This window comes from Saccostrea cucullata, unplaced genomic scaffold, assembly GCF_032062105.1.
Source record: "Saccostrea cucullata isolate Sc308-1 unplaced genomic scaffold, CSIRO_AGI_Scuc_v1 ctg143, whole genome shotgun sequence".
Classification (NCBI taxonomy): Eukaryota; Metazoa; Mollusca; class Bivalvia; order Ostreida; family Ostreidae; genus Saccostrea; species Saccostrea cuccullata.
The window spans coordinates 626,347-640,863 of NW_026937256.1; the positions used below are offsets into that span (position 1 = coordinate 626,347).

At 32.3% G+C, this 14,517-nt stretch overlaps 1 protein-coding gene and 1 long non-coding RNA gene across 3 annotated transcripts; both read left to right on the forward strand.

Annotated features, from left to right (window-relative positions):
* Window positions 1–530: 530 nt before the first annotated feature.
* Window positions 531–6,854, forward strand: LOC134247611 (vesicle-associated membrane protein 5-like). Of its 2 annotated transcripts, none has more exons than XM_062729943.1 (5): window positions 531–610; window positions 4,049–4,090; window positions 4,295–4,354; window positions 5,976–6,224; window positions 6,404–6,853. In XM_062729943.1, exons 2-5 carry the CDS (start codon window positions 4,082–4,084, stop codon window positions 6,617–6,619), a joined length of 534 nt encoding a protein of 177 aa, XP_062585927.1. In that variant the 5' UTR covers window positions 531–610; window positions 4,049–4,081; the 3' UTR covers window positions 6,620–6,853. The 2 variants fall into 2 exon arrangements, with proteins under 2 accessions (XP_062585927.1, XP_062585926.1); XM_062729942.1 differs by lacking the exon at window positions 531–610 and adding an exon at window positions 1,102–1,389 and having other exon boundaries at window positions 6,404–6,854.
* A 656-nt stretch (window positions 6,855–7,510) lies between these two features.
* On the forward strand, window positions 7,511–12,001 carry LOC134247613 (uncharacterized). Its single transcript, XR_009987895.1, has 3 exons — window positions 7,511–7,803; window positions 11,309–11,532; window positions 11,914–12,001. It is a non-coding gene; the product is annotated as an uncharacterized LOC134247613 (long non-coding RNA).
* The last annotated feature ends 2,516 nt before the right edge of the window (window positions 12,002–14,517 follow it).

The following is a 14,517-nucleotide window of genomic DNA, read 5'->3' on the forward strand; positions in this document are numbered from 1 at the left end:
CTGGTAAGTCACTCTTAGATATCAAGACAGTCCTAACCTATAATTGGTAAGTCACTCTCAGATATCAAGACAGTCCTAACCTACACCTGGTAAGTCACTCTTAGATATCAAGACAGTCCTAACCTATAATTGGTAAGTCACTCTCAGATATCAAGACAGTCTTAACCTTTACCTGGTAGGTCACTCTCAGATGTCAAGACAATCCTAACCTATCGATGGTTAGTTACTCTTAGATTTCAAGACAAATCTAACCTATCCATGGGAAGTCACTCTCAGATGTCATATATGACATATTTTTTCTCTCATAAATTTGGGTTTACCCGTCCTAATCTTGCCGAACTTTCATACTGTATGCGTTTAAAAAAATCCTATTCATATACATTTGTATTTATAAATATGCGAAGCAAGTAATTATTCTGATAAATTATTTGCCCCTGGTTACTTAACACTGCATGCTTTAGTATGAGAAATGATAAACATTACCTACCTGTACTTCTACTATTTAACATTCTTACGACTCCCAGTGATACTGATCAATAATAAGGAGAACATAAAAAGATAAATAGTTTATGGCAATGTATACGATATGTTCTTATCGAACTAAGGAAGGGTATCCATTGCAAACACAAAACTATATTTTTCTGTATGTCTACTGTTAAAGCGCTTGCTCTTTTGCTGGATTGACTTTGGGGTAAGTCTCCATTGTTTTAAATATATATTTCATATATCAAAAGAAGAAACAATTTCTCTCTATAGTCCTTTTCCAATACTCAGTCAAGATCATGGCGCCTTCATGTCACCGTGTATAACATCCAGTTATAAACAAATAAGACTTACAAGTATTCAATAATTCTAGCAATGCACGTGGGCATATGTATAAGGCACCAATTAACACCAAGATGATTTCAGTTGTTTTAGACTGTTACGTTAAAATCTTCCTTCATCTATATAATCTGCTTCTGGAATTACATATTTTCACGATTAAAACTAATGTCTTTAAAAATTTGACAAAAAAGGTTAGGTCGTGTAGATGATTCAGACTTTTTCCCTGAAGTCATGTAAGGAGTGTATGTGAATGTTAAAACGAGCAGCCTGGGTTACCTGCCCATTAATACTTTTACGAACATCCCGGTTTAATAACCAAAATAATTTTCACATTTATTTCAATAATTTCAGTGTTTTTGCTTCTTTGATTGAATGATTATATGATACGCCTGTTCACTTTACATGCTAAAGGCAATTTTTAAATAACCCAGACCATTTTTACGACCTAATTTATTTTTACAACTTGACGAAGTTTTGTTGCATGACGACACTCCAGGTAATTTGTAAAAATTCCCAGGCAGCCAAATCTCTACCCTGTTGGATTTTTCACCGGTAAACATGAAGGTAAGACCATCCTTTATTCTTACAAAACTACACTGAAAGTTTGAAACTTCATTCGATATCACGATTTTAACCAAAAGTACAATTTACAGTGTTCATAACAAGGACAGTAAAGAAGGGTTTTGGTGAACATCATTCATGCATTGGTGAATCCCGAATGGAATTCTGTTTCAACACTTCCTGGTTCTAATCAGAATTTTGTATTTTTTGTTTTCGTCGCATAAAATGTAACGTAACAACATTCTATACGGGTAGCAACTGGCAGCTAGGCTATAGATATGTGTCATACAGATGTATGTTACACTTTTAAATCGTTAGAACATGTTTTTACTTAAACTAGAATAGTATCGTTTTCCCAGCTCATTCAATCAAATATAGGTCTATTTCAACTTTTCGTTGGATTAAAAGTAAACAGACATCAACACTGTTTATGTTTAGGATTGCATTTCAGAGAATATCTCCAGTGTCCATTCTAATAACTGCATGTATAAAGATTTTCAAAACAAATTTAAATAGACTCATTGCAATGTCTATTCTGAATGCTAATAATATAAAGAACAATAAATTTATAAATTTAAAAGGAAGCAATGCATTGTCTAGAATTAATTTAAAACATCTTAAATCAATGCATTATTTTAAATTCTATTCTATCGATAATGACCATTGCTTTATATTCTTCAATTACCATTACCTTATTTTATTCCGTATTCACTATATTGAAATTACTATTTTATTCAATATTCACTAAATTTAAATTACTTTATTTCTTCATTATTCACTAAATTGAAATTATTTTATTCTCTTTAACATTCACTAAATTACATATACCCAATTTTCTTTAGTATTCACTAAATTACAATTACTATTACCATTACCATGGTAATTTAGTAATAACTCAAGAAAATAGTAATTTTAATTTAGTTCAAGTACTGAATGACAATGACAATGATTTATTCTCTTAAATGTACAAACATACATTGTAGAGAGGAGGTAGGAAAAGATACAAACACATAGAAAAAGAATATAATACATGTATAATAAACAGTACAAAATATCACGTTAAAGTTCAAGTCAATTATTTTCATCTAAAAGAGGTAGAGCCGCTTTGGGCCTTATTTGGCCCTGAGAATTTCTGAAATGCAAAACTGCTCAGTTTAGGTTGCAAATGCTTTATTTATAACTTGGACTGTTGGTGACCACGTATCTATTAATTGTGACGTAAATTCACATCTAGTCAATGCATTATGACGTCATAAAATGCGTCATTTTCCTCATATCCTGTAAATTCCTTTGAAAATGACCTAAAGTTGAAGCGTTTTTTCAATATTTCATATAGAGCACAACCTCTGATCCAAAATATGCCAATACATAATGAAAGGTCTATTTCAAAAGATCAAAAAACATGTTTAGTTTTTGGATCGTGGGCTGTGCTCATATTTTAATTCTTTGCTGAAGGTAGTCAAATACGCATATTTCTGCAAATTTCAACAACATTGCAATTTCTCAAAGCCTGTTTTCAAATATTTGGATTCTCAAAACGAAATTTCATTATAGAACATGAAAGCACCAAGTGTTTAATTATTTTGATATATGAAAATGGAAAGAGGGTGATAATTAATTAATTGATATAAGTACAGGGCCATTTTATGCATAAGATGGCTCTTGCTCTTTGTTTGACAATTAATAAAAAATTACATAATTTTTTCAATGCTGGACAGTTTGTTGTTGTAAAAAGTTGCTTAAATTTCTCTATATTTGGTCTACATGTGAGAGAGTTTGAAATATATTTTTACCTAGCCTCTTTAATTTCTTTTTTTGTGCATTCAAAAACATAATGGAATTCATCAACAATCTTATAAAGATCACATAAAGTACAAATCCTTTGTTCTCTTGGAAAACCATTCCATCTCCCAGTTTCAATAGGGAGTTTAAAGTTATTACATCTAAATCTACATAACAAAATTGAAAATTTTCTAGGTAGATTAACAAGATATCTTTCTGGTTCTAACATTTCTAAATAAATACGGTAATTTACACCCTTTGAAGAGTTAAAAACATTACTTTGCCAGTTTTGGATATTTTGGTCAACAAGCATTCTTTTTATTTCATTTTTCACCCATGCTACACTGTACATCTGTTGTGTTGTCCATAAATAAGATAATTCCACTGAAGAAAATAAAATAATGGTAATGTACTAGTGATTACTGAAGACAGTGAAGTGATGATAACGTAGTGATTACTAGAGAAAATAACATTTATTTTCAATCAAAGTGAGTATACTTAAACTTGGACAGTGATTTCCATGCTACATATTTACAATATTATAATTATAATGCAGTCTTTTTTTGTTGTTGCATTATATATTAAATATATATTATATATACTAAAATTACCTTGAATGAAAGTACTGTAATGCATTATTATTACATTTAGCAATTTTCTAAGTTTGACACTGTATCGCTCAAATTGTAAATAAAATCAGAGGTTTATAATTACATGTATAACAAGAATCATCTTACTCGTATTTCCATTTTTATTCTTTCATTCATTTTTTAACGCATCTCCAAAAATAATTTTCAATCCTTTTTTTCCATTGGATTTGAACTGAAAAGTGAAAATAAGAGCAATTTGAGTTTTTTATTCTAATTTGTTTTTATTATAGAAGAAAGATCAGAAGATAAAAAGACACCGTCAAATGCGAAAGGTATTACCTGTACACTCGTATGGATCATGGGGGTGATATAATTATTCATTATCTATGTATCAACTTACCAATGAGACTGCAAGGGTACAAGGATTGAGAACAAGAGAAAGCGAGAGAGAATGTGTGATTCAGTTTAGATTTTGACTTAAGTATTTAATGATAAGACTGATGTGAATTTCCAGCTTTTATTTTGTATGACCCTAGGGAGTAAAGAAGAGACAGGAAGAAACAGATATTGACCCCGAGAATCCAGAGGAAATCGAGGTATATTTACATCCATTTTTATTGACCTTCAATTTTGAAAATTTAATTACGATTGTATATCTTTCTAATTTATTTTAAATTGAAAATGGTTTTAATCTTTTTAAAATGGAATTTATTTTAAAGACGTTGAAATGTTAGTGGTTTTCAGCAGAATAATTAATTTTGCAAAATTCTACTGACAACTTAAGTTTTTGGTCTTATAATTTAATCAGTCGCACATTTTGTGACTTCTAATGTAAAACGGGTATACCGTCTATGCCAATGTTATGTGGTGATTCGCAGTTAAGGAATCATAAGAAAAGTTGGAGAAAGAAACAAAACAAAAGAACTGAATGCTCGTCTAATATTTTTGTACATTATATTTATATACTTTGAACATTTTGGAAATTTGGAAATATATCTATATGTAAAATGTTTTGGCGGTCTGTGTTTGCTTCGCTCCTATTTTGTAATGTTTAATGGACTTTTGAGATTGAATCCTGTTCGTTATCTACACGTATTATGAAACTATATTTTCGCAGAAACTGAATGATGAACTTAAGTATCTAAAACATTACTTACTAGCATTAAAAACTTTCGATAATGATTACAATATTTTCTTAGCTGTAGCCTACGAGAACTCTCGGGCTGTTCAGTTACATGTAATTCTTAAAATAAATAATTATAATCTTTTCAATCATCACATACCTTTCTTGAAATTTCATGTTAAGGGGGCCGACTATAGTTTCCATTGCGCAATATTTCGCGCATCATAGTAAAATGAAGCGTATTTACTGTTTTAATGCAACTTTTTTCACCTAATTATTAAAATTAAACAAAATTAAGAAATTATAGATATAAAAATGTAATTACAATTTGATATAACTGATTTTTTAACCGATTTTGCAATTGATAGGTAGGTTGACGTCGTTGCAGTGTGTTTTTGACGTTATGATAATCTGTAGCTCTTAAAGAAAGGGGTAATAAAAATATTATTAAAGAAAAAGTAATAAACATACGCTCTTGAAATTTAAAACATGGAAATTTGAGAATATCTACAATATTTGTATTATGTTTTCATTTGAATCCATTGTCTACGTCATATTTTGTAATACTCTATAAAAATAGTAAAATTTGCTAATTTTTGGCATTTTGAGATGCCCCCTCTGGTAACAAGACGGTAGAATTTTGTGTTTCTTACATATATTGTATAATATAGTATTACTCATCAAATATTATAGTTTGAACAAAATGTCTATTGTAGTATTTGTATAATTTGCTTTAAAGTGCTAAAAATTGGCATATTCCTATATAATCCTATAGTAAATGTACCTGTATTTTGAGACGGTCCCTCAAAACTACCTGGACGATAGATTTCCCCCAAACTTTGCATGTACACTGATGTTAATGTAAGTTATATACAGTATAAAAATGAAGAGTTTCGCTATTGTAGTTTTCACACAATAAAACTATAGTCGGCCCCCTTAAATCAAAACACATAAATTCTCAAGTATTCAAATAGTTTTATTGTATAGTAATACGAAAAGTCATTTCCTACAGAAGATGCAATGTAAAGAACAATTCAATATTTTTGTCTTGGGAAACTTCCATAAAAAGTAAAGCTTATTCTCTCTATATATAGACATGCATCCTGACGGAAGACAAAAGATGTCGAAGCCTAGAGAATCTACAACATCACGACGAAGAAAGAAAAGAAATGAGAAAAATTGTGAGAATGAACAGCATTAGGAAGACTAAGAGCGTGGACGATATTTTACGTGAACAACTCGATGAGGTAACAGAGGTCATGCAGCAAAATATCATAAAACTTCGGGATCGGCATGGCAGTCTAGACGATCTTCTTGACAAAGCGAACATACTGACTGGCTCGGTAAGACAAAAACAAACAAACAAACAAACAACCCCCACCCCAAAAAAAAATAGGTATTCGTCACATCCGGTGACGTATAACCTTTAAGTCCTCATGCTTTTTTTTTTCAAATTTACACTAAAAAACTTAACCTTCTTAAAGAATCTTACTTGTACCAACTGATTGCCTTATCTTTGTAGGCTGTAGAATTCAAGATCGTGAGTAAAAAGGTCAAACAGAAAGAGAAGTTGAGGATGTGGAAGTATCGTATCCTGGCAGGAGTAGCAGTGGCGGTTGTTTGTGTGGTGTTGTTGGTGGTGGTGTTAGCGGTGGTATTTACACAGCAAGACGATAAATCACCACCTCCCAATATTGTGTTGATTTCTAACCTGAGTCGGATTTCTGGCTCCTTATAGCAACTACCTCATTGTGTGTATGCTTGTGTAGTGTGTGAGATGTAAGAGAGTATGTTTGTGAAATGTCAAAAAGATTGTTAACACAGATTGTGACAAGAAAAAACTTAATTGGTGGATGTGTATGTGAGCTTGTCACTTTTTTAAGCAATGGTATTTAAAAGCGCAACACCCCCCCCTAAAACCCCCACTATATACATCATAATAGTGGGGTATTTTTTGTGGAGCGATTATTTTGGGGTTTTGACGATTTTTTCATATTGTACACATGATGAATAAGTGTATTAGATATAATTTGTGAAAAAAATGTCCAATATGCCCTGGGGTTGAATATGGGGGGGGGGGTTCTGTCCACAAGTACCTGTGATTTAAGACTGTTTAAATTAAAATTATGTTGTTTAAGTTTTTTTCTCATGTTTTTAAAGTGTTTTTAACCACTGAAATATGCTATTTGTTGTTGTTGATGTTTCAATTCTCTAAAAGGTGGTCACTTAAACATTTTTATGAGATTATTATTTGAAGTAAAATGTATTAAGTTGAAATAAATGTTGTTTATTTTAGCTTCGTTCTCATCAATGTATGACGGTCGATAATCTTACAACATGCATTTCTTCGTTTACATTGTAAATACGTGCTCGACATTGCTCGTCATGTTCCAATAAATTGTTAGAAAAAAGCACACTAAGTTTCCAGAGCGTCGCCCCTCTCATTTACACGATATTTCTACAAAATAAAACACTTTCTAATTTTAATCACTGTTCGCTATCTTCACTTCTTCCATTTGGAATAGTTGAAGGACCTCAAGTAATCCTTTAAAAAAATTAGCATTGCTTTCATTTGATCCTTTACTTTTATGCTCGAGGACTCTGATATTGTCTATCATCTACATATACCGGGCAGCCAGCGGACACCCCTATATACCATGTCTAATCTAAACATCTTAAAAATGGTCTCTCTGTCACTGGACGATACAGCTATACTGGCAATAATGGACATTTTGTCCCACGGCTTATATCTGTCTTTTGGTATATATACCCAATAACTGTACGCTCTCATTAAAAGGTCCAGTTTTCCCTAGAGACAGAACAAGTCATTTTATTTTTGCTAATCTGTGGCCATGGCGAAGTCTCTTCTTATCGTTGTGACTGTCTGTCTGACTGTACAGTTTTATGTCGTCTCGTCGTTTGGTAAGTAATCTATTTGATCGATCATGTTTAGATTAACGGACAATTAAATTTATCATTGATATTCGTATTTTCATTGTGTAAGACAATCGCTCATCTATCCTATTCTATTTACATGGATTGGTCTGGGATTTTTGATTGGAAAGGGATTATAATCAAGTTAAAAAAATTTCCCTTTTTTTTTTTTTTTTTAAAAAGAGTAATTATGTTCCCCAAACGAAGTTGGGGAACATATTGTTTTTACTCTGTTTCTTATTATGTTCCCCAAACGAAGTTGGGGAACATATTGTTTTTACTCTGTTTTTTATTATTATTATTTTTCTTCTTCTTCCTGGGTACTTTTTTGTCCGCGAGTGATCTTGTAAACTGTTCACCCGAAGTAGGTAAAACCTTTTTAGGGTTAGTAGACATGTTATGTAGATTTGCGGAATCAAGGTCATTTTCCGCGCACGTGCTTGCAAGAGCGTGCACGTGCAACACTTGAAATGACCAATATAATAGATATAGCCGTAACTTTTCTATTTTTTGACTATTTGCTTTGAAACTCATAATATAAGTATATATTAGTTCTATAGGCATGATGACATGTTCCTCGCGCACGTGCTTGCAAGAGCGCGCACGTGCAACACGTGAAATGACTAATATAATAGATAAAGCCGCAACTTTTCTATTTCTTGATGAAATACTTTGAAACTCATAATATGAGAATGTATTAGTAGTATAGACATGATGACATGGTCAAAATAGCAAGATCTTACGCGCATGCACGTGCGCTTCGCTCTGATTGGCTGAAACTAAAGTCTCAATATTTTTCATGTTTCTTGTCATAATCTTTTGAAATTTTGAACAAAGTCTTAAATTATGAAGATCTACAGCATGATATATAAAACTTTTCATGAAAGCATGCGCATGCGTGCGTGCTGCAATCTGATTGGCTGAAAATTTAAATGGCTATATCTCCTTTGTTTTTTGACGAAATGCTTTGAAATTTAAAACATAGTCATGCAGTAGGATATCCTACAATACGATATAGAAAGAAAATCATGAAATCACGCGCATGCACGTGTGCTGCAATTTGATTGGCTGAAACTTTAAATGGCTATATTTATTTTGTTTTTTGACGAAATGTTTGGAATTTTAAATATAGTCATTCATTAAGATATCCTTCAATACGATGAAGATAAAAAATTCATGAAATCACGCGCATGCATGTGTGCTGCAATCTGATTGGCTGAAACTTCAAATGGCTATAACTCCCTTGTTTTTTAAGCAAACAGGATGGGATTTAGAACATAGATAAATATAAGGGACTCCTACAAGAAGGTGTATTCATCATGCACTTGCTTGCACGTGCGTGCACGTGAAATGAGTAAATTAAAAATACACTCGAATGAGAGTATTTTTTAATACTTTTGGATAACATCTTTGATATCAAGTTTATTAAAATATATAGATAGTGTAGACAATATAATATGGCCGTTACGCACATGAACACGCGTACAATGCTTAAATTTAAATATATTTTGTATTCTTCTGGGAAGACCTTGATAAGTTTAAATTCCATTAAGTATTTCTTATTTAATAGAGATTACAGGGAATATGGCACCAAAAGGGAGTTGGGGAGCGTTTGGGGAACATCTGTAACGGTTCCCGTTACAATTAGCACTAGTTATTATTATTATTATTATTATTATTATTCTTTTTTTTCTTCTTTGTTCTCCGGTACTTTTTTGTCCGCGAGTGTTCTCAGAAACTGTTCACCCAATTGAGCTAAAACCTTTTTAGGGTTAATAGGTGTGTAGTGTAGGTGTGCAACACGAAGGTTATTTTGCGCGCATACGCATGCACGTGCGTGCGCGTGAAATGAGTGAATTGACTGATATACTTAATATAGCTATTACATTTACATTTTTTGATGAAATGATTTGAAACTCATTATATAAAGATATATTAATACTGTAGATAATGTGACACTCTCAAATTAGCACGAACTCACGCGCATGCACGTGCGCTTCGCTCTGATTGGCTGAAACAAAAAGCTCAATATCTTTTCTGTTTTTTGACGAAATGCTATGAAATTTAAAACATAGGCATACTTTAGGATGTACTACAATATGATATATAACAATTGTCATGTAAGCACGCGCATGCACGTGCACTGCAATCTGATTGGCTTAAACTTTAAGTGGCTGTAACTCCTTTGTTTTTCAACCAAACAGTATGAGATTTAGAACATAGACAGACATAATGGACTCCTACAAGGCGGTGAAGTCGTCATGCACATGCATGCACATGCGTGCACTTGTGCTTTGCTGTGATTGGCTGAAACAAAAATCGCAATATCTTTTTTAATTTTTGACGAAATGCTTTGAAATTTTACACATAGTCATGCATTAGGATGTCCTACAATATGATATATAACAGTTGTCGTGAAAACATGCGCATGCACGTGCGCTGCAATCTGATTGGCTTAAACTTTAAATGGCTATTACTCCCTTGTTTTTCAACCAAACAGGATGGGATTTAGAACATAGACAGTCATAATAGACTCCAACAAGATGGTATGGTCGTCATGCACGTGCGTGCACGTGTTCTTCACTCTGATTGGCTGAAACAAAAATCTCAATATCTTTTCCGTTCTTTGACGAAATGCTACGAAATTTAAAACATAAGCATACAATAGGATGTCCTACAATATGATATATAACAATTGTCATTAAATCACACGCATGCACGTGCGCTGAAATCTGATTGGCTTAAACTTTAAATGGTTATAACTCCCTTGGTTTTCAACGAAATAGGATGGTATTTAGAATATTGATAGACATAATGGACCCCTACAAGAAGGTATGGTCATCATGCACATGCTTGTGACGTGAAATGGTAATTTAAAAATATGCTTGAATAAGTGTATTTTTTAATACTTCTGGATTTAATGCTTTGATATTAAGTCTATTTGAATATATATACATAGTGTAGAAAAGATGATATGATCATTACCCACATGCATTCACATGAGCTCGCATGTAATGCTAAAATTTAAATATATTTCATAGTCTTCTGGGAAAACATTGTTTAAGTCTAAATTGCACAAAGTATGTCTTATTTGATAGAGTTTAAGGAAATATGGCACCAAAAGGGAGTTGGGGAGCGTTTGGGGAACATCTGTAACGGTCCCCGTTACAATTAGCCCTAGTTTATATTTTTGATTGCAGGATTCATTTTAGTAAACTTTGTTAAAAAATCAAATTCTACTTTTCATGCAGAAAAAAAATATCATTACAAACCAAAAACATTTTGGAACAATTTTTTTAAACATTCTTTTAAAAAATCCTTCACTACTTTTTAAGAAGTAAAATATATACATAAAATGTGATTACATTTACTTTGAATTGTTTATATTCAGCATTACTTAAGTTGCTTACACACAAAAGATGGAGTAATTTTTTTTTTTTTTTTTTGGCTTTTGCATCTTTCTGTCATTTTTGTTATTTCCTTTTTTCCACAGCTTTAAAGAAAACTAACCACGGGCAACTTGAGTCACTCGACATGATGATAAAACGGTTGATACAATCCGCGAAATTTTACGCTCCAAGACAGGAGTGTTTGGATACGGTCAGTGACTGCGAGACCCATACCACGGGTCACTGGATGACTCAATGCTTCAGCGCCTACTACAACCAAAACTGCTGTGCCTACTGCAAAGCAAAGTCTGAAATTGTCGTCAGTTAGGTTAGTAGCTGGTTTTACAGTTTTCTCTGTTTAATTGTTTCCAATTGTCATGGAAAGCACACGATGCTTCCCTAAATTTGACTTTCAAAATATATTACAATATATGTAGGCTGAATGTTAAACTAAATACAAATGCATAGAAAACAGTTGATTGTTCAAAATCAGTGAAGAATTTACTGATTATACATATAATTATTTACTTTTACACTTTTTTTAGATTAGTGTTTAGTTGATAAGTATCAGATACATTAAACATCTAAGTAAATTATTATGACTTTGTAGGTATTGTGTATTTTTTTAAGCTTAGGAATTTTTTCACCTTATAGAGTTTCAATTCAGAAATCAGAACCCAATTTCATTCCTGTATTTTTTGGTTTGCAGATGTTGACCCAACAATGCGCAAATAATAAAGGCAAACCATATCAAACTCCAATGACGAATATTTCAAGAAAAATGTTTTAAATAATAAAGAATATGAAAATTATTCTTTTTTGTTATCCTTGTTAACTTTCCTTGAGAATGGTAAGACTTTTAAAAGTAATGCTGGTCAAATGTGTACTAATCTATAGAAAGCTGTACTTTGCCAAAACACGGATCTTTTGAATTTGAGTCAGTTATAAATGCAGAGCCTGATTTGATTGAGCCAATTAAACCAATTTTTCCTTCCACATGAAAATGTGAACATTTGTTTTTCTTTAAACCTTTAAACAAAAAAGATATAACGCAAAATATATCTGATTTACAAAAAGACATTTTTTTTTTGTTTTGATCTATCTGTAAATCAACCGATCAAATGTTTGGAATCACTTAAACCATTTTTAAGCGGTTAGCTTCGCTAGCCGCTATATGGCATGTGTCGGCAACCGGAAACCTCCATAAGGCGCTACCTATCGACAACAGAAACTTCAACAAAGCCTCTACCAATGATTTGTTTCTAACACATATAACATATGTTAAATAAAATCAAGAATATCAAAACAACATAATCTTTCGGTTTTTAATTTTTATCTGATTTTGTTTGTCAATGAAATAAATTTATTGTTGTATTTTTAAATTTTATGTATAGGAGCATTTGGTGTCGAGATTAAATTTCCGTGACGTCAGCTGATGGCGATCGGGTCCTGTGACGAAATTTGAAGTCAGCATGAAGTTTAGCTGATAACATTATCAACGCGTTGGATTTAAACTTAAGGAAGAAATATATAGCGAGAAATATCATATTTGAACCTAATGCTACACGAAAACCGGTAGGCATATCCGATTTATGTGTTAAATTGAAGCCTGAATTGAACAGGGGGTCAAAATGGCGTTGCACACCTTGTGTATCTAAACTGTACATAGAGGGGTAGAATGTTTCGATATTTGGCTAATTTAGAGACTTACTGATAAAAATTCAGGTGCCTGTGATTAATTATAAGGCACCCCTCATGAACAATAAATATTTGATCGAATTATGCTACTGGCACAGAAAGGACGGGTTAATTACTGGCTTAAGGGGTAGAAGGTTATTACAGACTGCAAAACATCCGAGAATCTCTCGATCGAGTTTCATTTTCCTTGCCAAAATATTTAGCCATCCCTTTAATTAACTTAAGTAATACTAGTACATGAAGAAAGCTTTATATATAAAAAAAACTGAATACATCTGCAGGGTTCTCCATCATTTGAAATTTTACTGTGTTGCAGAGTTTACGTGAAGCACTAAATATTCGCGCTATTTTCGAGATCAAATTCGCAACTGAATTACTTTTCATTAAACTTATATAGGAACATATGCGCACACTTTTTAAAATAAATCACTATTTCGATATACAAATATTTTCGTCATACATATTGATAAAAGTAAAAACACGTGCTATGAAAAGCAGGGGGAATTCTGATCGATACAATCAAACTAATTACCACTTTTGAAAGTAAATTTGTTGTACTTTTTTGTCAGTTTTTTTTTAAATCAAATTACCGAATTGCAAAGGAAAAAATAGGGAAACTTCAGGACAGGGTGATATTCTTACGAGTTCCTTAAAAATGTGTCGCATGCATAAAATTTTAATCGTTACTGTGTCGTAGAAAATTTTGCTGTGTCGGGAGCAACACAGTAAAACAGCTCATGGAGAACCCTGCACCTGTAAGCTGTACAGTTATAGATTACTTCCATAATGGAACGTTTGTTTTCTTCTCCTTTTTTTTTCTCAATTGAAATTATTTAAAAGATGATGAAAGCTTTGTTTCCAGGGATAAATTCTGTACTCGGTCTAATCATTACAAACGATTATAAACGTCACATTATTTAAATATTTGCCAAATACTCAGTATATGTTCGTTTATATATATCGTGCTTACAAGACTCTTTTTTGAATTATTGTCATGTACCATTTACTAATTCGAACATTTATTGTATTTAAAGTCAATAGTGTACATTTCTTAAAACTTTATTATCTTGTTTACTTGTCTTTCTTCCTGTGAGAGAAATAGTTCATAATATTAATAAACAGATGTACTCAGTATCTGTATCAAAATACAGAATGAATAGTGATCGGTCTCAAATGAAAAACGGATCCTTGAAAGTTCCGGTGCCTAGGAGAAGTAAGCATCCCCAATAACAGGTCACACCTGCTGACCCGCAGTGAGCATACGAAACTGAAGCCCTCTGAAATTAAATTAATTTACAAATTCTCTGCTCGTCCATCCGTTTTTCTCAGACTAGCCAGCTAAAGATCTATGTACAGAACTCCAAATAAATTAATCTTAAGAATTTGAATTATCATTACCGTCTTCCTTGGAAGACGGTATTGTATAGTTGAAGTTTTTTCACAGTCGTCGGACTATGCACTTCCTCTCTTTTGTGATTGGTAGAAATTGCATGATGAGAAAATTTTCAATTATTTCATTGGTTGAAACGCTGTTCAAGGCAAGGAAGATAACTTTCTGATTATATATTTTTCGTACAATTCCAATCTTAAAAAAAATGACAAAACGAACAACGAA